General features: G+C 36.1%; 1 protein-coding gene across 2 annotated transcripts; it reads left to right on the top strand.

Moving 5' to 3' along the window:
- Positions 1-2,137: 2,137 nt before the first annotated feature.
- Positions 2,138-22,146, top strand: LOC147069145 (uncharacterized). 2 transcript variants are annotated; one of them, XM_085950979.1, is made up of 7 exons: positions 2,139-2,292; positions 5,405-5,700; positions 8,090-8,185; positions 9,383-9,533; positions 18,130-18,263; positions 19,654-19,809; positions 20,637-22,146. In XM_085950979.1, exons 2-6 carry the CDS (start codon positions 5,607-5,609, stop codon positions 19,683-19,685), a joined length of 507 nt encoding a protein of 168 aa, XP_085807105.1. In that variant the 5' UTR covers positions 2,139-2,292; positions 5,405-5,606; the 3' UTR covers positions 19,686-19,809; positions 20,637-22,146. The 2 variants fall into 2 exon arrangements, with proteins under 2 accessions (XP_085807107.1, XP_085807105.1); XM_085950981.1 differs by lacking the exon at positions 5,405-5,700 and having other exon boundaries at positions 2,138-2,292; positions 20,637-22,005.
- The last annotated feature ends 226 nt before the right edge of the window (positions 22,147-22,372 follow it).

Raw genomic sequence — 22,372 nt, 5'->3', positions numbered from 1 at the left:
GAGATACCCTAATCACCTAGCGGTATGAAATATACTTGTTGACCTATTCTCATATCTAATAAATATACATTAAAAAAATCATAAAAATCGGTCGAGCCATTTCGGAGGAGTTCGACCACAAACATCGTGACACGAGATTTTTATATATATAGAGATAATCTTTGTTATTACTCGTATATTTTCAAGCCAGTCGGGTTATTCTAACATATCACGTAACTACAAAATCAATAAAAAAATGTGATAAATATTTATTTATTTAAGAAAACAAAACATCGTTGACATAACAAATATAAATTCAAGACGTTCACAACATGAGATTTACATTATAACAAATCGGTACTGTGATAGCAGACGGTTATAACTGTTGTTTTTTTTTCACTTTTTTAGTTTTCTTTCATAATAATAAATGTTCCAAATTGTACATTCCTTGATGTGGCAAAATATTAAATCTGCATTTTTATTGGTCACAAAGTAACGTTAAAAGATATCTGCATCTGACCAAATGTAAAAAAAGATATGTGTGCTTAAAATGCAAGACAAAAAAACATATTAACTATAATTTTATACAGAAAAATAAAATTTCAAATACAACATACTTAACACGTCACTGAAAATGTCTATGTCTTTAGGGAGCGCATTGGCTGGTCTTGCACACCTTGCTAATGGTGCCTGATGGGCTTGACATGATTGAGGAAACGGTTCCGATTCAGAATAAATCATGGCTGCGATTTACCACGTAGGTAATTAACAAGCGCATATTATGTAAATGTAAATATGATATATCGTATTCCGACAGTTAATTTCCTATCCCTTGGTATGAACTGTCAGGCATGATATTTTAATGTGGATATAGTGTTGCCATCTTTTTCTATGCTAATTATAGTACGAAGGCGTAAAAATTATAGTATTTCTAAAAATATATATAGTACAGGAACATTTTTCGTCTTGAATCCTTTAAAATTATAGTATTTTGGTATATTTGGCGTAAAATTATAGTATTTTACATTTTTAGCGGAATTAAAATTATAGTATTGTACTATAATTATAGTAGGGTTGGCATCACTGTGTGGATACAGACGACCGCATTATATATTATGGTTGTTAGAGCGAGATATAGGACGGAAATTACGAATTGAGATTCGCCGATTTTGAAAAAAATCATATTAACATTACAGACACAGTGTCACCGTGCAGGACCGCCAAGTCAAAGTTGGCGTATTACTACACACGCGTGGTGTTGCTAAAGTTAAAATATATAATATTATAAAAACGTCTCGATTTCAATATGATCATAATATTTATCAAACTTGTCAGCATTGTTGCAACTCTCTTGCGCGACTGGTTAATACGAACGCTAAGAGAAGCATCTGAGCATGGTCAGCAAATGTTTTTTTAACAAAACATGTTGCATCGACGCTATATATGGCAGTACATTAAGTTACGTATGTTTTGTGTCTGCCAACAATGTCATATCGACAAAATCAACGTGTTGCAATCGAGACGAGTTATTATGTGTGGCGTTGCTCGAAACGGACCAGAGCGCACCGGAGCGCAGTTCCGGTTCGCGAAATCGATAAAATTATCGCTCCGTCTTGTGGATAAAACAATTTGACAGTCTGAGCTAGATAAGCCAAATAAAAAATCTAACACACTTATTGTTATAAAACACAAATAAAATTAGATATATAATTATTTTAAAATTATTGAGTGCTTCGGTTCGTATTGAATCCAATTGGAACATTAGTCTTTGCAAACTAACATCGCATTTTGTAACATACGTACATATATACTTCACGGTGAAATGATTACCGAAGAATTCGTCATTTGAATAAACGTTATACGAACACATGTTTCAAGTACAACGGCTCACGAAGAAGTGTCTTACGATGAACTGCATACGTACAACTTACATGTAACCAATATATTATTCAGAAAATTGTCGAGCCCTCCGGTTCGTAAACTTTGCCATTTCGAGCGCTGATGTGTGGCCCGGATCCTCATGACTCGCACAATATTACTATAGGCATTCAAGTTACTGCGAATGTCAATATTTGGTACGGAAACCAAACGTTGTGCACATCAGATCTGATTAAATTTATTATACAAAATATTTAGCGTAAAATATTTATAAAAATACCAGTTTGTTTTTAGCATCAAGTAGAGTATTGTTAATTTTATAAAAACCGTTGAAAAGAATTATTAATTTCACAAAAATGTCAAAATTATTAGTGGTAATGTTCACAGCAAGCATTGTATCCCTATTATCACATCCTTACGAGTGTAAAAACCTTCGTAAGTATTTATTTGTCATCATTATTTATGATTGAAATTTTAATAATAATAAAATTTATTATTTGAAATTAGTAAAAAATAATACTAGTAATTCTAACGGATTTAAGTATTGTTTTATTCTATTTGAGTCGTTTTTTGCGACCCGGGTTTCGCCTTTCGGCATCTTAATTTTCGGCATTTCCGAATCAATAGCTAAGTTTTCAAATTCTGACTTTTAGTTGGTTGATAACGGACAATTCTTGAGACCTTTAGATAAAAGTAGGGATTGCAATACCGAATGAAAATATTAATATTAAAAAAACAGAAGTAGGTGCTTAAATTTATTATAGTAGTTAATAAATATAGCTATTAAAATCTTTTAAAAATATTATTTTATAGCAAAAACCTACATACCTACATTTATTATGTTAACATTTAAAAATATGTATTGCCCATAATTGTAGAAATAGTGATTTTTTTATAAATAATTTGAATATATTGATTGAGCCGTTGCCTGGAATAACGTTGTATCCAACAATAAACCAGTTATGTTTTGTTACATTTTATATTTTAAATACAATAAACATACAATTATTAAGAGTTTTAAATGTAAAGTGGCGAAGAAAGGCAATTAAACTTGGATTTATTACAAAAAAATATAGTAAATTAGTGGAAAAATGTTGTATATGAAAATTTCACATACTTACAACATTATTCCGCAAAATGTATTCTATTCATTCTGCTTCACTCAATAGTGCCTTAAAAAAGGCAGCATGCTCATCTAACATGAATTCACACATGTCATTGAGGTCTTTGAGATTAGAATTATCTTCGTCTGCTTTTTGAACATAGCGTCCGACATTCGACTCTCAATATATGAGACGAGATGATGACTTTGTCCATTGTGATTCAGTAACCTGAATGCTAATTGAATATTTATCTTGATATTAAAATCGAGAACACATCCCAGATTTTTTTTTTTTGGCACAAACGCGACATTGCAAAATAGAACGAGGAACGATTAAAAAAAATTGAAACGGTGTTAGATTAAGTTACAATATATAGAGCACTACAATGCCAGCATTATTATCAAACAACATTTCCAATAACAATATGGATAAATCAATTGAATACAATCAATTAACGTTCGACATATAATAATATGTCGAACGTAATAAGTAATTTTATTCATGAGATCAACAGAACTGTCAAATGGTATACAACATTATTCCACAAAACTGTTTCCACGGGTAAATTGCAGGCTTAATAATATTTTTTCTGGATAAATACTCTTTTCCTACATCCTTCAGCTTCCTAGCTTTAATATTTGTCAAGTTTAAAACATTAGATGTCCGTTTTCTTCCTTTATTCAAGTGAATTATACCACGCTCCGTGATATTGACGGATGGCGACGCCATTTTGACAATAGCATATACAACGTTCTTCCACAAACCCAGTGACGTCCCGTGGGGGTAGGCAGATTGAGCGCCGCTTGAGGGCGGCAGTTACTCGAAGGGCGGCAAATCGAGGAGAATCATTAGGTGTATATAAATAGGTACATATATAAACTTAGTAATAACGGAAATATCTTTCCATTAAAAGGTTGAGCTCACTGGTTGGAAACAAAATGTATTAATTAACATAAAAGATTTACCAGGCCTGATTTTTTTTTGTCGGGTTCGCGATGTCTAGTTTACTTCCGTTGTCCTTGGACGTCACATCCTTGATGACTATCAATGACACGTGCATATTTGCGAATTATATTTGAATTATAGGTAGGTACATACTGACCTAATTAATTTATCCAAATATGTTTGCCAGTCATTCGTGAATTTTGAAAGTTGTCATGTGTATATTTAAATGTATCTGAAATTGTAGACACGCAATATTGTATATTGAAGTATGACATTTAAATAAGATGTAAGTGGTGGTAGGTATATATTTTGTTAGTAATGTATCCATACAACACATTTCTTAGATATTTGAGTCATGAAAGGATGATAAAAAATACTGTATAAAAATGGGGTGGCATTTTGACGCTGCTTAGGGGCGGCATTTTGTCTAGGGACGTCACTGCACAAACCAATAACTTTAAAATGCTGCCACAAGCCTAAATATTTTTTCTTTGCCATACTACCTACCTTAAACGATGCATAAAAACATACCCAACATTATTCCATCAATAACTCAATATTGACAATTTTGTTGGATACAACATTATTCCGGGCAACGGCTCCTGTTGGATTCACTCAATAGATTTATTTGCATTTAAGCAGCACATAACTTTTATGATTCATCTTAAAAACGTAAACGAGGGTGTATTTGGATATTTAAAACCGGTATTTCGGTATTGATATATACTGGAATACCGGTATTGCAATCCCTAGATAAAATGATCGTCTCATCATTATTTAGATCAATATTTTAATGGTTTACATACGAGACTATAATATTATGGTCAATGTTATTGATATAAGTACAACATTCGTATGTATGTATGTGGATGTATTTATTGTATTATGTGGATAGATTTGTTATATTAAAAATAAAATGTGTTCGATACATACCTACTTGTTTATTTAGCGACAAAGAAATGAATCAAACATTCAATATAGGTAATTAATTAATAATAATAAATAATTAATAATTCAACATAATATATGAATACTATGGACCGAAGGTACTTGATGGAATTTGAATTTAAATTCTAATGGGTTTAAGTTTTGTACTATTCCATTTGAGTTGTTTTTGTCATTTAACTACATTGTTTTAATTGTTTATAAATGTCATGTTTTGGTCTTCCATTATAATATAGCGATAACTTGCAATGTCCACCGTACATATGTAAAAATAAATAAATTTGAATTAAACTATACGGTCTAATATAAGGAAATATATAGGTAAAACAGCAATTTGTCAAAAATACAATTGTTATTATTTTAGTACGAAATAAAATACTTAATTAAAATTGGAATGAATACTGCCACCTATGAAATTAAAAAAAGACTATTTTTTTTTATATTGCCATCTGTCAATACTAACAAAATGTAATATTTCTGAAATCAAAAATTTATTGGTTTGCGTCTACGAAATATATAATTTATTATGTTGCGGTATAATTGATTTGTTCTAGATATTATTCAGTATCTTCAAAAGTGATCTCTCATTTCAACCAATGTGTGCTACCAATGCTCACATAAGCATGATAAACATGGACATAGTGAATGCTTAGAAAGGTGCATATTAGGCATAACGCGTAAAGATCACAAAAGAAACCAATGGATCGGAAAGCAGATAAGAGTATGCAATATGATAGATGTCGCTAAACGTATGAAATGGTAATGTGCTGGACACGTTGCTCGGAGAGTGGACAACCGCTGGATAAATGCTGTTGTACAACGGTACCCAAGAGAAACGAAACGCCCACAGGTACGCACTGAAACCCGCTGGATATATGAACTCATGTAATTCGGTGGACGTGGCAGCAAAGTACATGGAACCGAGAGGAATAGAGAGAGCTAGAGGAGACCTTCATCCAGCAGTGGATCGACCCCAGCTGATGAGATGATGATGAATATGTGTTAATTCATATTATGAAGAGTCAGAATTGTTGTATGAGATGATAATAAAATTAAATTTGAAGAAAAATTGAAGACCTGAGAATGAAAACAGGATAAAAACCAAAAAGTTTAAAAATGGTTTTTCGGTGATTTCATATTAAAAAAAAAATACCCTATCGATGAGTTTGAGAACGAGATATACGATGTTGAGATGTTGATCCCAAAAATAAATGAAAAATATTGTTGATACTCTCATATATTGTAACATTTTTACTAATCTTCTAATAGGTATATAAAAAATAATATTTGTTTGTGGGTTTGTTTGTTTGTTTGTTCGTTTTGAATGCACTGCCATACCGTTCATCCGATTGCGATAAAACTTTGTCAACTTATTGCTTGCACTTTCGCGAAGAGTATAGGCTATACTAATATATAAAAATGAATGTCTGTCTGTCTGTATGTCTGTCTGTCTGTGTGTCTGTCCCGTATGCGTTCCTATACCATTCATCCGATTGCGATGAAATTTTGGTAAGTTGTTGTATGCATACCCATGAAGGTTTCTGAATTAGAAAAATCATCATCATCTTCTTCTTCTTCATTCTATTTTCTTTTATTCGTATGGTTCCTATACCATTCATCCGATTGCGATGAAATTTTGGTAAGTGGTTGTATGCACACCCATGAAGGTTTCTAAATTATAAAAATCATTATTTTTTTCTTCTTCTTCATTCTATCTTCTTTTATTCGTATTGTTCCTATACCATTCATTCGATTGCGATGAAACTTTCATCGGTTGTTGTGGTAACACCCGTAAAGGTTTCTGAATTAGTACAACCATCTTCTTCTTTTTCTTCATTCTATCTTCTTTTATTCGTATGGTTCCTATATCATTCATCCGATTGCTATGAAACCTTCATAAGTTGTTGTGGTAACACCCGTAAAGGTTTCTGAATTAGTACAACCATCTTCTTCTTCTTCTTCTTCTTCATTATATCTTCTTTTATTCGTATGGTCCCTATATCATTCATCCGATTCCGATCGTCAGTGGTTGTGCCAACACCCGCGAAGGTTTCTGAATTTGTACAACCATCTTCTTCTTCTTCTTTATTATATATGTATTCTTTTATTCGTATGGTTCCTATATCATTCATCCGATTGCGATGAAACCTTCATCAGTTTTTGTGGTAACACCCGTAAAGGTTTCTGAATTAGTACAACCATCTTCTTCTTCTTCTTCTTCTTCTTCTTCATTATTTCTTCTTTTATTCGTATGGTCCCTATATCATTCATCCGATTGCGATGAAACTTTCGTCAGTGGTTGTGCCAACACTCGCAAAGGTTTATGAATTTGTACAAACATTTTCTTCGTCTTCTTCATTATATCTTCTTTTATTTGTATGGTTCCTATACCATTCATCCGATTGCGATGAAACCTTCGTCAGTTGTTGTGATAACACCCGCAAAGGTTTCTGAATTAGTACGACCATCTTCTTCTCCTATTCTATATTCTTCTATTTGTATGAGTTCCTATTCCATTCATCCGATTGCGATGAGTACAAATCTTGCAATCGATTTTTAACTAACTTCCCGACTAGCTAGACATTTGAAACTTTTAGAATACATCATAACACTTTTTTAATACTTTTAGCCATCTTTAAGTAGAATTGAATTAATTTCCAGCTAATTCTGTTTTGTATGAAAAGTTATTTCGACACCATTATTGGTTGCTAGGGTCTGGGGTCCTAGCAACTAAATTATTAATATATACGTGCGTTACTATGGAAATCAATATGACATGTCAAGTACATTGTGTTTTGATCGTTTAAGCTAGTCAAGTCAAGTTTATATGATTCAACAGAAAATTTAAAAACGTTAAAAACTTATATTAAAATTTCTGGCACAGTTCGGTTATGAGGAATACAGCGGAAAACACATTTTGAAAATACCCGATATACTGGATTATATATTAGTTTGAGTGAGTTTAGGTTAGGTTAGGTTTGGTTTTGTTAGGTTAATCTAACAAATAATCCAGTATATTGTGTATTTTCAAAATGTGTTTTCCGCTCACAACCGAACTGTACCAAAGTTCTTTTTATCTTGTAATTATTTTTGTTTTAATTCTCATGAATAATTGAAGACAGATTAATGGATAAGATTACTAACCCGGGAAGTGAAAGATGCTCTGTCTAAACTCTTAGTTTTGTGTACGTTTCTGAGGTTTATAAAAATGTTTCTACCGCCATGTTTATTTGTTTTAGCTAATTATATATCCGTCTGTCACCGAAATGACCCTCAGCTGTCAAGATGTGTGAGAGATTCCGTTACGAAGGTCAAGCCGTTCATAGCTAATAATGGTGAGTAGGTTTTTATAATAATTTTATATATAACCATTAGGGATGCTGTCGTGAGGAACTTAATGATTGCAACCCAAACGATTTGGCTGTCGCTAACCATGTTCAATACCACCAATATTTAGGTACACGTGTCAATGAGAAATGGGGTCAGTCTCAGGAAATAAAAACTGGAATTGAAATCGCAAGGAGCGCATTTCTCAAAATGAGACGCCTCCTTAGCAATCGAGATCTTAATTTAGGTCTGAGACTGCGTATGGTACGTTGTTATAATGTTCTCTCAATTCTTTTCTATGGTATGGAAGTACGGACGCTAAACCAAGAGATGTCACGGAGACTTGAAGCTTTCGAGATGTGGCTGTATAGGCGCATCCTCAAAATTCCTTGGATTGACCGCGTGACAAATGTTGAAGTTCTCAATCGAATGGGGAAGGACCGAGAAGTTCTACGTAGTATCAAAACCAGGAAACTACAGTACCTCGGCCACATTATGAGAGGACAAAAATACAGCATTCCCCAACTTGTCATTCAAGGAAAGATCAATGGGAAGTGTAGCAGAGGACGGCGCCGCATTTAGTGGCTTAAGAACCTCCGTGATTGGTACGAGTACAGCTCCATTGAACTGTTCCGGGTAGCAGACGACAAAGATGAGATCGCCTTGATGGTGGCCGACCTCCGCTAGGGGATGGCACAATAAGAAGAAACCATGTTCCTACTTGATGTTTTCAGCGTCTTGATGGTCGTACACGCATGTTAATTCCGGCCCATTTGCTAAACAAAAACCATGTAACTTGGTTGCGAAGTCACCATGGCCGGTCAAGAACTGGATTACCTTGTATGTTAGCCTTAATTGTCTCAACTGAAGCCTACAAAATAATATATAAAAGAGAAAACTATAAAAAACTAAGAACACTAAAAAGTTTTAATATTGCGCCGTATGTGATCTTAAAGGACCAACGCTAAGTCCCCAATTTTCACGATCCTTAGCCATCTTCTGATAGGCTAAGCCTTAGCTGCCATCTTGATGTGTGGCTGCATGGTCCGCTTGGTCCGCACACATAAAAATTGATTAGAGACTTTCCTGGAGGCAGCCAAAATCCAGATTAGGTTATAGCGCCGATGGTGATCATGTTCAATAATTGTAATTTTTATATATTTGATGATAGGTATATTATTATTATAAAGAAATTGTTATTCTAGGAATGACTGACCTGGGCATAGTCTCCAGTGAGCCAATACATGCGTATAACGTATTCTCCAGCCAGCCAGCCGGGCCTTCCAGATCAGTCATGATGACAGTTGGCACCATCGAACTATTAGGATGTTCGAATTTCATTATACGGAGTCTCGCGTAAGTGCATACGTTTTGTACCATGACATTTATAATTGATAGCATGTAACCAGGGAACTCAGAAATAATGGGAACTGAAATACACAATACGTTTTACGTCGAATACTAAAAACTGCTCTCGGTTTATGCATTTACGCTCATTTAATGTTGGTGTATTACACACACTATTGAACGTGCATAATGCGTGCTTCATTTTCGTAGGACACTCACACATTCAAAAGCCTGCTTCACCATGCGGCGTAATGAATATTGCCTATCGGTATTCTATTTATTATCCGTTCTGTCCATGTAACCCATGTAAATTTATTTTATGATGTCAATTACCTGTTATTGGTAATTTACATAGACTGTCTAGACGAGTGATTCTCAACAGGGATTCTATGGAACCTTAGGGATATGTAAAGTATGCCAGGGATTCCATGAGAAATCGCAATACATTTCGAAAAAAGATACAAATTAAAACCATCTTGGTTAAACACCCTACCATCCAGCATGGCTCAGCATATCAAAATGTAAACCACAAACTTTGTAAATTATTGTAAAACGATACGGAAGGTGAATACCCTACCGACCACCATGACTTAACGTAAAAAAATCACTTTAGAATCACGAAACAATTAGGAAACGAAAACATATCAACTATTCAGGTAACTCACCTAAATAAGCAACTAAAAATCAAACATATAACATTATACAGCAGCATGGGCCCCACATCGCGAAGCGGGCCCCCCTATCTATCGCTAAGGATAAAGAAAGTGTGACGCTCTACAGTAGCATTTTCAAAATGATACACGTGGTAAAATTAATCTGTATATTTAGTGTTTTATTGTATATTTTAATACATCTATTCGAATTATGGAGATGTCGAGTAATGATACACAATTAAAAATTGTATTGTACAACCACATAATTTAAAATAATAATAATGTTTAAGGAAAATAGCGCGCAGGCGATTTTTTTACTATTCAAGCAAATTTGTGATTTGTGTCTCTTGTTATCTTATTTATTTGGTCGAGTCGCCTCGCCGGGCCACTCCTGAGCCCGGGCCCCCAGGCTACAGCCCTGTCAGCTCCCCCCCTTGTGGGGGCCATGTACAGTAGGTTCACAGTCAATAAATATGCGAGCCTTCGGCGGTAGCCTGCCTAGCAAGCTGCCGGTTAGGATAAATCTCTAAAAACTACGATGGAGAAAAATATGAAAAAAGCACTTTCTTCACCTTTCTTTCAAGCATCTTCAGTGCGAAAACCCCTCCAAATACCCCCTCTTATAAAACCCCATGATAGAGTCATAAACCCTACTTTTTCGTCAAGGTCTCTAGCCCCCACTGAGGACACCGCTATTGAGGTCACCCTCAATAACCTCTCCCAGGATATGGAGACGGAATTTCCGGAACTTCAGATTCCCAAATTTCCTTTTAAGTGGCAGAGAGGCACTGCAAAGGCCCCAAAACGGCCGCTCTCGACTTCCCCAACATTTGTGCCAACAGCGAACAAATTTATGGCACTTAACCCAGAGGAAATACTCCCAACTGCCCCACCAAAACTCCCCCCCTCTTCTGCAAATCTTCCCAAGGCTCGCAAAACCCGAGTCCCTCCTGTCATTCTCTCAGTAATGGGAGAAAACCATAAGACGGTAATAGACCGTCTCAATACATTCCTGGGTGAAAATAAATGCTCCATCCAAATTAGAGGACCAAACTACTCCGTGCAAACGGAATCAGTAGTTGCGCACAAACTTCTTGTTAACGGTCTACGAGATTCTGGAGCCGTTTTTCACACATTCACCCTTGCAGAGGATAGAACCTGCAAGGTAGTTATAAAGGGACTTCCCAACATAGAACCGAGAGAAATCTCGGAGGACCTCAGAGCGAGAGGCTTTGAGGTAATATCAGTCTCTTTAATGAGATCCAAAAATCCGACCACCACCAGAAATCCCCTCTTCCTGGTGCAAATGCCCCCTGGCTCCGACACGCAGTTTATGTCAAACAAGGTTAGAGAAATTTTTCATGTCAAGGTGTCCCTGGAGAAATTCAGGGGCAAGTCAAACAATGCTGGCACTCAGTGCTATAGATGCCAACAGTTCGGTCATTCGGCCCATAACTGCAATAGAGACGCAAGGTGCGTCAAATGTATGGATGCTCATGCATCAAAGGAATGCCCCCGCCCTAAAGGTAGTGCCATAGGTTCCCCAGGAGTCAGGTGCTGCAACTGCGGCGGGGACCACCCAGCCAATTTCAGGCAATGCCCTAAGCGTATTGCCTACGCTAAGGCAATAGCAGCTCGCAGAGCAGCCTCAGCGACTCCTAAGACCAAAGCCATGCCGCACAAATCAGTCTCCCGAGCGGCAGACCCCCAAATACTATCATACACGGCAGCTCTCACGGGACCGCAAACATCTGCTTCCGCAGCAGCCAATCAGTCAAGCCCCCACAGTAGGACCATTCCTTCAACTCTGGTAGAAGCACTGAATTCACTCCTTCATGGAGGGGATGGTGTCACCATTGATGACATTCCAGCCATACTGGAATGTATCAAAATGACTCGCTCTATCCGAGCAGAGCCTACCCTGTCCATGGAGGAAAGGCTTGACAGAGCCGAATCTCTGCTTATTAAATGCGGCATGTTACCCTAAATGGCTAACACACGCCCACTAAAAATAATCTCCTGGAACGCCCGCAGCATTGCTCAGCGCGATAAGCGACCGGAGTTGACTGACCTACTCCGGGTGCTAGACGTGGACATTGCTTTAATTCAGGAGACATTCCTTAAACCAAAAGACCGTTTCTCCGTTCCCGGTTTTGACTGTTATCGTGAGGACCGCCCTCTCCCAGCAAAGGGTGGGGGTGTCATGATACTAGTCAATCAAGACTTAAAACATGCTCACATCCCAATTAAGCCTCTCATTGGATTTGAAGCCACGGCAGTTGAAGTAAACTTAAATGGACGCCTAAATGCCATAATTTCGGTATATGGGCATGCCAAAGAAAAAATGAGCGAGGCAGAGGTAGTCTACCTTGCCAACCTCAGAGGCTCAGTCATCCTAGCAGGTGATTTTGATGCACATAATAAGATTTGGAACTGCCATTCCAACAACGCCCGTGGCAATGCCCTCTTAAAGATTACAGAGAAATACGATTTCTCAATCTCACATCCTGACGAGCCGACTCGTGTCCAAGCTCGTTGCAACCCAGCAGTTTTAGATTTTGTGATAGCAAACAACTCCCCAGAAACCGGTGTCCCGAGAGTTGTTAATGCTCTGAAGTCGGATCACCTGCCAATTTATTTCGAAGTTGGAGGCGAATACGATAAAGAAAGTAAAATCCAATTTGACTACTCTAAAGACAAATGGCACCTATTTAAGAGGCATATTAATCGATGCATTGATCTCACGCCTAGAACCTTTCAAACGGAGGTAGAGATAGAGACAGCGGCCGTCGAACTCACTGATACTATTCTCACAGCGAGACGTCGCTATATTCCGAAAATCAAGAAAAATCCCATCAGGGTGGATCTTAATGATGAGGCCAGAGAGCTCATCAATACTAGAAACCAGCTACGCAAGGACTGGAACAAAGCTAGACGCACAAATCACTTCATCAAACGTGAGATCAATATTTTGCAAGGTAAAATCAAGAAGATAGTATCAGAACTACAAGCCGAGCATTGGGACAATAAACTCAAGGACTGCAGAATTTATACAGACGACCCGCGGAACTCGCTCTGGGCACTATCCAGGGCGATTAAAACGGGCCCGTCTGTTATAAAGCCCCTCAGAGAGAATGCGACTAGTCGAAATTTCGTGTACTCAGATCTCGAAAAAGCAGACGCACTTGCCGATGCGTTCGTCAATAATACTAAAATCCAGTCGGACACCGATTCAGCTACTAAAGCCTTGGTGAACAACTCAATTCTTGCACTTGCGAAAGAAGACATCGATCCCGATGATGTTAAAATTGTTGAACCGCGCGAGATCTCTAGATCTATCAATACCTTGATCGCCAGAAAGGCACCCGGACGAGACAATATCACAAATTACATGTTGAAACGACTTCCCGAGAAGGCGCGGATACATATTGCTAAGATTTTCAATGCATGTCTGCTGCGCGGATACTTTCCAAAGACCTGGAAAACGGCTCACGTTGTCGCTATAGCAAAACCCAAGAAAGACCACTCTTTGGCTGTAAACTACAGACCTATAAGTCTACTAGATGGCATAAGCAAACTTTTCGAGAAAGTGATCCTTCGACGCTTTCTCCCATCCCACAATCAAGTCCTCCCGGACACCCAATATGGTTTCAGGAAGGGTCTATCAACGACCCTACAACTCTCCAGAATTACCGGGATTGTGATGGCCGATATGAGGCAACGCAAGACCACTGGTATGGTTCTGTTGGACCTCGAAAAGGCATTTGATACGGTCTGGCATGACGGTCTAATCCACAAACTTTTTACCACAAACATGCCCGTGTACATCACAAAAATCATCCAGAACTACTTGAGCGGTCGAGCGCTTTTTGCAGTGGTCAAACGGGAGAATTCATCTCACCGCACTATCGATGCAGGGGTACCACAGGGCAGTTTGATGGGGCCTAGGCTCTTCAATCATTTCATAAGTGATATGCCAAATCCCGCCAACTGCACACTGGCGCTATACGCAGATGACACAGCCATCCTTTCCACCAGCCGCCAGACTGACACGGCGATTAGGAACTTAGAAAAGGGCACTCGACATCTAACTGATTATTTCAGTCGCTGGAGACTTAAAGTTAACGCGGAGAAGACGGAGGCGATTCTCTTCTCGCGGAGCCAAAAATCCTATAAAGGAAAAATTACTGTTTGTGACATTCCCTGTTCATTCAGTAACACTGTGAAATACCTCGGGGTATACCTTCACCATAGATTGAACTGGACACCTCACCTATTAGAAGCCAGGCGAAAAGCCTTTATGGCGATGGGGGTTCTTAGACCCATCTTCAACCGTAGAAGTTGTCTCTCAGAAGAAAACAAAAAGGCACTATATAGCATGGTTATTAAACCAACCATGCTGTATGCATCCCCAATTTGGACTACTGACATCACTAAATCCAATTTAAAGATGCTGCAAACAATAGAGAACAGATGCCTTCGAATCGTCTACGAACTCAAGCCTCACCATAGCATCAAACGCATCAATGCTAAACACGATGGAATCGACATTGCCGAAACCATAACTAAATACAGAGAGACCTTCTTGAATAGACTGACAGAAGGGCCTCATAAGAAACCTACACTATTTGCCAACAAAATTCAAAATTTTAAGCACAAGCGCAAGGAAGCTAGGCTCCGTCATAAGATGATGCCCCCTGACTCTCCAAATCCTGATGATCCACCCCCTCCTCACTCAATTACAGGTACCTCTTCCACAGCGGATGCGGCCGGCAGTACTCTGACCCCGCCGGATCCCTTCCAGGGTCTAGCGGTAGAGGTAAAAGAATGTTTGGAAGCCCTAAGAGTTAAACTAGGTAGCTTTAGAATGTACATCAGAATGAGACTCGGGCTCAAAGCCCAGGTGAGAGCTAAACTTGTGGAAAACAGAAAACGGGGTATACCCCCTAGGGACTGGGCGAACATCTTTGATGTTATAAAATGATCCACACAAGATCATAATCTCAAGCCGAACATCCCGCTAAAGGATGAACTTTTTGTTTGTTGGACCCATAAGGACAATATTCGGAAGAGGGTTTTTCTTAACTGTTTTCCCTCGAAAGACTTGTTTGAAAAGCGAAGGTAAATGTAAATTCAACAGCTCAATACTTAGCTAGATTACATGCGGGAAAGGGCATTAATGTACTTACAAGACCCAACCCTAGAAATAATAGTCAGGAAACCGAGGTCTGCCTCTCAGACCTCACAAGGTTTCAGTTAGAAGAAAAGGTAGGAAAAAAAAAAAAAAAAAAAAATACAAAATCACGTATTCACTCATTTACATTCACTATCTCTTTAGCATTTGCATTAAAAGCATCGCGTCACACTCGTTATTTCACAGTATACAAACAATCTACTTGCTTACTACTGCGATAGTATTAATTATCTGTTTTGTAATCTGATCCACTATCGTCGTTATTATTATTTTTTTGTATTGTAATACCGTTTATATTATATTTATAGAGGAATAAAAAGGTATTTTCTCACTCACACACCATTAGGGATTGCAATACCGAATGAAAATAATAATACCGGTATTTCGGTTCCTATTGAATACCGGTATCAATACCGGTATTCGTGGAATATAATAAAAAAAATAAAAATATTAAAATTTCTTTAAAATATTAATATTTTATAGCAAAATTATCTAAATAGGTACCTACATATAATTATTTAAACCTTTAAATTTATGTAAATATAAGATACGGTAGAGATACTGATGTTTACAAATACCTAGTAGTTGAACTATTGGTACTTTCTACTTCGAATGATCTTTAAATAACTTTATATTATAAAGTTGTTCTTCGACTTGTAGGTATATTTTGTCTAGGGATTCCAATCCCGGGATCCCGAGCTATTTTCGATACCTATAAATCCCGGGATTGATAAACATAATCCCGGGATTTCGGGATTGATTTTTTTATTAATTTTTATGGAACATAAAAGAAAAGCGAAAATATAACAGAAAAAATACTTTTAATAAAAAATAACTACATTAGAAATAAACTCAGTTTGAATGAAGTTTGATTTATACCCATGTGTAAGTTGCCGATTCATTTTATTTTTTCACATGAATTATTAAAAATGAGAAAGATTGAAAAAAAACAATGCTTCGCACTTTTAACAAAGTAATTCCACCATGATCTCATACGTTTTACGGCAATTTCATATTTGGCTGACTAATTAGATTTATGAAGCGGAAAGGCCATAAGTAGGTACGCCATGATTATTTGCTTTACTATTTTAAATCTCGCTAATCCATTCGTTAAGTCTTTACTATCAGAAACAGCAATCTCGTATTAAATTCACATTATTATTTATATATATATTTAATATTATTTACTCCATTAAACTTATGTATTTCCAAGATTGAACGTAGATATATAATATTAACAATAAATGTCTTAAGTATTATAAATTATAGTAGATTTATTTTTGACCGATTTTATCAATGTTATGTGTAAATATAAAATTTTTATATTAACAATGAAACAAAAAAAGTCCCGGGATCTCGGGATTGTCAAATTGTAATCCCGAAATCCCGAGATCAGAATTTTGGCTCGGGATTGGATTCCCTAATTGTGTCCCACTGATAACTTGCAATTTCTTTACTTTTATCCCGTAATAAGTAAAACTAAATACAATATTGATCACTGTTTCCACCAATTTTTTTTTTTATTATTATTTTATAAGCTATTCTTTGGTAGTGAAACGTAAAAACATTAAGCACAGACAAGTCCATTATAGAGTATAATTATTATTAAATCATGAAATATTCCCCACTAGAGCTGATAATACAAACTAACGACGTAAACAGACAAAAATAATACAGTCTTCTTAAACCTTCCATGTTAATTAATACATTTTCTTTCCACTTTTAATACAGAATAAATCGGTATTGTCTGGTTTTTAAAACCAGTATTTCGGTATCAAAAAATACTGGAATACTGGTATTGCAATCCTTACTAACACATCATCATACCTGAGTCTTATCATAACAAACTTACCTAGCCCCTTTCTTATTCACATCTCCATAGGTAAAATGATCTTTAACTTGACATTTTTTTGCAGGTCATACGTTGTTTATAGGTATAGTTTTTCATGAATCAAGAAAGAGATGAAAACTAAATTAGAATAACCATTTTTCCTGCACAAAATATATGGAACTCTATGATATGGCTATTAATTTGCTTCATACTAGTGACTAGTCCAATTCGTAACACATTGGCTTCTTTTCTTAACCAACGTTCCCTCTAATTTTTCTATTGTGTGTGCGGATCATTAACGCATCTGAGCAGTGGCGTAACTAGAGTTGGTGTCACCCGGTGCGGTAAATTTACACCCCCCCCCCCACAAGCACACATATAATTTTTCATTAAAACTTATATTTTCATTTTATTTATTAATTTCAGTGATTTTATATAATAATAACAATAAACAATAGGAAATATAGAAAAAAAGTATTCGTTGATATTCGGCATTAACATTGATTCGGTGTTGTACACTAAAATACGTATCTTCTTTTTATATACTTAGGCACGCGATATAACAGGACGGATATAGTGATCCCGTCCCGTTGGTCGCACTTGACCTTCGCCTTCCGAGAAATGAGTCGAAGAATTGTGCATATGATCTGGCAAAGGAAACATTATTTTACAACATTTTTGTGTGAAGACTGTGCGGGGGATGAAAACATGTGTGCGGACACATTTTGGTAGATGTGCGCGCGCACATGCGCACACCTTACAGGGAACATTATTCTTAACCAGAAAATACAGGTTCAATTGCCGGTGGTGTCACATTAAATGTATGTATGTGATTTTCTCAAGCCCTGGGTGTTGTTCGTAATTATTTTACTTCTACTTCTACACAACCACCATTGGGCCAAATTGAATATTGTAGTATTCTTCCAGGATAGACATGGATGAGAGGAAAATCAGGGTCGAGACGTACTTCCCAGAAATCTTCGTCAAAGGGCAATACAGCGCATCAGGAACGCTGATATTTTTCCCTGTCAGTGGATCGGGGGTACTTTCTGCAAATTACAGTAAGTGACTACTAACCAGTAGCGAAGAGAGGAGGTAGGCTGTTAAGATCCGCCATAAATAGTGCTCATTAAGCTTTGTTAGCCATACGTATTCATTTTTATTGAACTAAGACTACAATTTACAGATATTATTGGTTAGTTTTTAAAAATCAATTAAACCCTGCCTATACCAAACCATAATAGTTTTGGTTTATTTTGGGCGATACGTCCAAATTGTGCACACTTTTTCATTCATACTTATTTGTTTTCGTTGGATTAAGTAGGTATACACATTACACATATTTTTGGTAATTTTTTTATAATTCATTAAGCCCTGCCTAAGCCAAACTATAATAGATAAAAAATAGACGGTTGGAGCAGACCCTTTTTTAAGTTGCTCCGCTCCATTTCCGCTCCGGGACCTAGTACTTGCTCCAGCTCTGCTCCAGGGTCTGCTCCGCTCCGAGTAAAAAGTTTTAATAGGTATTATGTCTACAAATGTTGAAAAATAAAAAAAAATGTAGTTTTGAAATGAGGTTTATTATTCGTCCTTTTCATTATTAATCATATTAAACAACATTTCTGCTACAAATTGCCTATCATTATCTGCCTCTTCTGTCAAAAAAAGTGAGGTTATTTATCACTCAGCAGTGTTCTCGTATTTTAAATAATTTCAGTGTTGCAAAGTATCAAATATAATGAGATAAAAGATTTTAGGATGAAAATTTAATAATAAAAAAACATCTGGAGCAGTGGAGCACTACAAATTTTCGGTGCTCCATGCTCCTGCTCCGAACTCCGCTCCAACGCTCTGATAAAAAAATTATTCTGTCTATAATAATAATAGTTTTCGATTTTTGAGTTGACGGCCGTGACTCGTTGTTAATATGATTTTATTTATTACAACGTTTTTATTAGCTCGTATTCTTGTTTGTCCGGTGGTTGTTTGTCCAGTACAAATCTTGCAATCGATTTTTAACTAACTTCCCGACTAGACTAGACATTTAAAACTTTTGGTATATCAGAACACAATGCCAATACATTATTTTAATAATTTTAGCCATATTTAAGCAGAATTTAATTAATTTTCAGTTAATTCTGTTTTGTATAGAAAGTTATTTCAGAAAAATCCGTAAAAAGTAAAAGAATATTATTGGTTGCTAAGGGGGTGGTCCTAGCAACTTAATTATTAATATATACGTGCGTTACTATGGAAATCAAAATGAAATGTCAAAATGACATTTCAGTATTCTATATTTGTTTGTTTTTTATTTACTTCATATCAAGTACAAGTTTGAGCATATTGAGCATAATAATTAAACAGAAAATTTAAAAACGTTGTATATAAAAAGTTCTTTTTATCTTGTAATTATTTTAGTACTAATTTGATTCACTGCTTTTTGATTTTTAGCTAACACAGCTGCAAAAGTGGACATGGGGTGAGACTTGGTGACAAAAGATGACAACCAAGTATATATGGAAGCCAAGACACTTAAGTTGGACATCACAGTAAATTCTGCGAAAAACGTTTACTTTGAGAATATTATGACCGACGACAAAACAACAAGTAAGTCATATCACAAGATTTAATAAATACTTGACATTGGTCTACACGAGATCCTCGTGATTTTTGAGAATGTTTTATTTGAAGTATTGGGACAACCTAAAACCTGCTGGATAGACGAGCTCATAAAGTCTGGTATACATACGTGACAGCAAATAACTAGGGAGAATAGAGGGAGCCAGAGGAGGTCTTCATCCAGCATTGGATCGACCCAGTGACGTCCCTAGATAAAATGCCGCCCCTAGGCACACATTTTTATACAGTATTTTTTATCATCTTTTCATGACTCCAATATCTAAGAAATTTGTTGTACGAATACATTACTGACAAAATACATACCACTAAATCTAATTTAAATTCCATCCACGGTTTCAGATACATTTAAAAATACACCTGACAAAAATTAAAACTCGTGAATGACTGGCAAGAATATTTGGATAACTTAATTAGGTACTTGAGTACTTATGTACCTACCTATAATTCAAATGTAATTCGCAAATTTGCACGAGACAACGGAAGTTAACTAGACATCGCGAACCAGCCAAAAAATCACAGTTCTGTTAAATCGTTTATGCTAATTAATACATTTTGTTTCCGACCAGTGATCTTTACCTATTTCTGTATAAATCAAATGACTCTGCTCCATTTGCCGCCCTTCAAGTAACTGCCGCCCCCAAGCGACGCTCAATCTGCTTACCCCCACGGGACGGCACTGGATCGACCCTGGTTGATGATGATGAATCTAATTTTACGATAATTTAACGCCCATCACACAAAGAAACTCCGCCCCCTCTACGAAGATGACGTGTTATATAAATATATGATTTCAGGTGAATTAATCAACGTCATCATCAACTACGGCATTAAAAACAGTGATGGATTCTGGAATATTGTGAGTGCCGAAATCACAAATGGAGTGGAAGACAGGCTGGGTCCAGTACTTTTGGAACAAATAAACAATCTTCTGAGCAAGTTCACATATGACCAACTATTCCCAGTGCTCTAGTCTAGTTTTTGCTTTAATTCGTACTTATATTATAATTGAGAAGATGTGGATTGAAAGAATATAAGTTCACATGCGACCGAGATGAGTAAATTTACTTTAAATTTAAATATGCGTTTAATATGTAATATATTATTATAACTGTTTTCAACATTTTGTAAATCATCTCTTGTTTTAAAATGGTGGTTTATTACACTGGCTCAAATTTCATTTGATTTATCATCAAGTAGAGTAGTTTTCGTGCCAAAGTCCTTAAGGCGATGTCTTTATATACCAGAGGCACCTAGCGAAAAAAATAAGAAGCTGGCAATTTGAGAAATTTTTTTGAAAATTTACAATTTCAACTGTGTTAATAATTAATAAATATATAAGATCTGAAAACATTAAAAAAAAACTTAAAGATAAACTTAACAATTGTAAAAAAATATTATAAAATGTGAATTTGTCATAGGACCACATCTTATTATTACCTACATATTATATTTACGGTCATATTTATTATTACAATTTAGTTTATTAAGTTTTCTATGTTGTACCTACGAGCAGTGACGTCCCTAGACAAAATGCCGCCCCGTTTTTTTATACAGTATTTTTTATCATCCTTTCATGACACCAATATCTAATAAATGTGTTGTATGGATACATTACGAAAAGAGATATAGGTATACCACTAAATCTAATTTAAATGCCATCTCTGCTTCAATAGACAATATTGCGAGTCTACGGTTTCAGATAGATACATTAAAAAATACACCTGACAACTTCCAAAACTCGCGAGTGACTGGCAAACATATTAGGATAAATATTAAATTAGGTATGCACGTGTCATTGGTATTCACCAAGAACGTGACGTCCAAGGACAACGGAAGTAAACTAGACATCGCGAGCCCGAGAAAAAAAATAAAGTCCTGTTAAAACTTTTATGGTCCCTAATTAATACCTACATTTTGTTTTGAATTTTTGAATAGAAAGATATTTCCATTATTACTAAGTTTAGGTAGCTATTTCCATGTATACCAAATGATTATCCTCGATTTTCCGCCCTTTGGGTAACTGCCCCCAAGCGACGCTCAATCTGCCTACCCCCACGGGACGTCACTGCCTAAGAGATTTTTGACTAATTCATAGTTTAATATTTTTTTATTTTAATTTAAAAAAACGTCGATTTTTATAAAAATATAAATGTGTACAAATTGAAATTCTTTTTATTTATATCAAATTGAGCTACAATACTGGGACAATACCTAAATAAGATGTCATTATCATCTCATTTTAAAAAAATTCACCACCTATGTATGAAAAAAAACTAGCATTTTAATAAAAAATAAATTTTCTTCTTCATAGTTTTTAATTTTGAAGGGGTTACTGTTACACCCCCGAATGGTCCTCATTTGGGGATGTCTATGTGTATCTGGAGAGGCCTATGTTGGTATCAAACCAACAAATAGTAAGGGTTGATTGCGAAAATAAATAAATAATGTTAAATATCTGACCGGCATCATTGTCTGAATGCCGTTACAAAAAAATACGAACGGCAACGCCGTATTTGTACCGCTCGTACGC

This window comes from Rhyacophila brunnea, unplaced genomic scaffold (genome assembly GCF_057557595.1).
Source record: "Rhyacophila brunnea isolate RB1 unplaced genomic scaffold, BYU_Rbru_1.0 scaffold_24, whole genome shotgun sequence".
In the NCBI taxonomy this organism is placed as follows: Eukaryota; Metazoa; Arthropoda; class Insecta; order Trichoptera; family Rhyacophilidae; genus Rhyacophila; species Rhyacophila brunnea.
The sequence above is the reverse complement of the archived record's forward strand: the minus strand, read 5'-3'. Positions and strand labels throughout refer to the sequence as shown.